This window comes from Mandrillus leucophaeus, unplaced genomic scaffold (assembly GCF_000951045.1).
Source record: "Mandrillus leucophaeus isolate KB7577 unplaced genomic scaffold, Mleu.le_1.0 Scaffold200, whole genome shotgun sequence".
Classification (NCBI taxonomy): Eukaryota; Metazoa; Chordata; class Mammalia; order Primates; family Cercopithecidae; genus Mandrillus; species Mandrillus leucophaeus.
The window spans coordinates 908,864-910,440 of record NW_012102033.1 but is presented as its reverse complement, the minus strand read 5'-3'; the positions used below and the strand labels follow the sequence as shown (position 1 = coordinate 910,440).

General features: G+C 59.7%; 2 protein-coding genes across 2 annotated transcripts in view; one reads left to right on the top strand and one right to left on the bottom strand.

Annotated features, from left to right (window-relative positions):
• FUT1 (fucosyltransferase 1 (galactoside 2-alpha-L-fucosyltransferase, H blood group)) overlaps positions 1-207 on the bottom strand; it is a 5,507-nt gene extending 5,300 nt beyond the window's left edge. Inside the window, exon 1 of the mRNA XM_011979349.1 lies at positions 139-207. The gene's annotated coding sequence lies outside the window, so the exon portion shown is untranslated. The remainder of the gene's footprint in view (positions 1-138) is intronic.
• An 866-nt stretch (positions 208-1,073) lies between these two features.
• Positions 1,074-1,577, top strand: part of FGF21 (fibroblast growth factor 21) — a 10,464-nt gene continuing 9,960 nt past the window's right edge. Inside the window, exon 1 of the mRNA XM_011979399.1 lies at positions 1,074-1,346. Within this exon, the coding sequence (XP_011834789.1) occupies positions 1,074-1,346 (273 nt within the window). The remainder of the gene's footprint in view (positions 1,347-1,577) is intronic.

Sequence of the window (1,577 nt, the reverse complement as noted above, 5' to 3'; positions counted from 1 at the left end):
CCCTCCTCCCTCAGACCCACAAGTCCAAGTTTTCCAGCCCCTCCTCCCTCAGACCCAGGAGTCCAGACCCCAGCCCTCCTCCCTCAGACGTAGAAGTCCTAATCTTGTACCCTTAGGGGCTCTAGGAAATTAGCCAACCTGTCTTCCCTCCCTGTGGGTGCCCACTCCAGAGCGTGGCTTGGCTGCCAACTCCAGTCAGGGACTCTCAGCCACCCCTCCCCCCAGGTTATTTTATGAGCACCTGCCTGGGCCTGGGATGGCTTCTCTGGTGAAAGAAACACCAGGATTGCATCAGGGAGGAGGAGGCTGGGATGGCCAGAGTCTGAGCATCTGAGCAGGGACAGATGAGGTTGAGGTTGGCCCACGGCCAGGTGAGAGGCTTCCACGGCAGGACACCTGTGTCTTCGCTGTGGTCGCTTCTTTCACACAGCAATTGCCGCCTTGCTGAGGATCAAGGAACCTCAGTGTCAGATCACGCCCTCCCCCCAAACTTAGAAATTCAGATGGGGCGCAGAAATTTCTCTTGTTCTGCATAAATGTGATCTACATAAATGTTCCAAGAGGTGGTTTTTCCAGGAGCCCAGCACCCCTCCTCCCTCCAACTCAGGGACTTGAGACCCCAGATCCTTCTCTCTGAGACTCAGGAATCTGGGCCCCCAGCCCCTTTCACCTGGGTCCCAGCTAAACCGATCCTCCTCTCCCTGGTCCCCTAGACCCAGGAGTCCGGCCCCCCATTGAAAGGACCCCCAGGTTACATCATCCATTCAGGCTGCCCTTGCCACGATGGAATTCTGTGGCTCCTGCCAAGTGGGTCAAATGCCATGGGTCAGGCGCAGGGAGGGTGATTGGGCGGGACTGTCTGGGTATAAATTCTGGAGCTTCTGCATCTATCCCAAAACACAGGAGTGCTCTGTCTGCTGAAGATCCAGTCGAAGAAGGACGAAGGCACTCAGGCCACCTGAGCAGCGATCTGTGAATCTGCTCACCTGGACAGCCGGAATCTGGCACCGATTCTAAACCACTAGCTTCTCCAAGCTCACACCCCGGAGATCACCTGAGGACCTGAGCCATTGATGGACTCGGACGAGACCGGGTTCGAGCACTCAGGACTGTGGGTTCCTGTGCTGGCTGGTCTTCTGCTGGGAGCCTGCCAGGCACACCCCATCCCTGACTCCAGTCCTCTCCTGCAATTCGGGGGCCAAGTCCGGCAACGGTACCTCTACACAGATGATGCCCAGCAGACAGAAGCCCACCTGGAGATCAGGGAGGATGGGACAGTGGGGGGCGCTGCTCACCAGAGCCCCGAAAGTGAGTGTGGGCCAGAGCCTGGGTCTGAGGGAGGAGGGGCTGGGGGCCTGGACTCCTGGGTCTGAGGGAGGAGGGGCTGTGGGTCTGGACTCCTGGGTCTGAGGGAGGAGGGGCTGTGGGTCTGGATTCCTGGGTCTGAGGGAGGAGGGGCTGGGGGTCTGGACTCCTGGGTCTGAGGGAGGAGGGGCTGGGGGTCTGGACTCCTGGGTCTGAGGGAGGAGGGGCTGGGGGTCTGGACTCGTGGGTCTGAGGGAGGAGGGGCTGGGGAT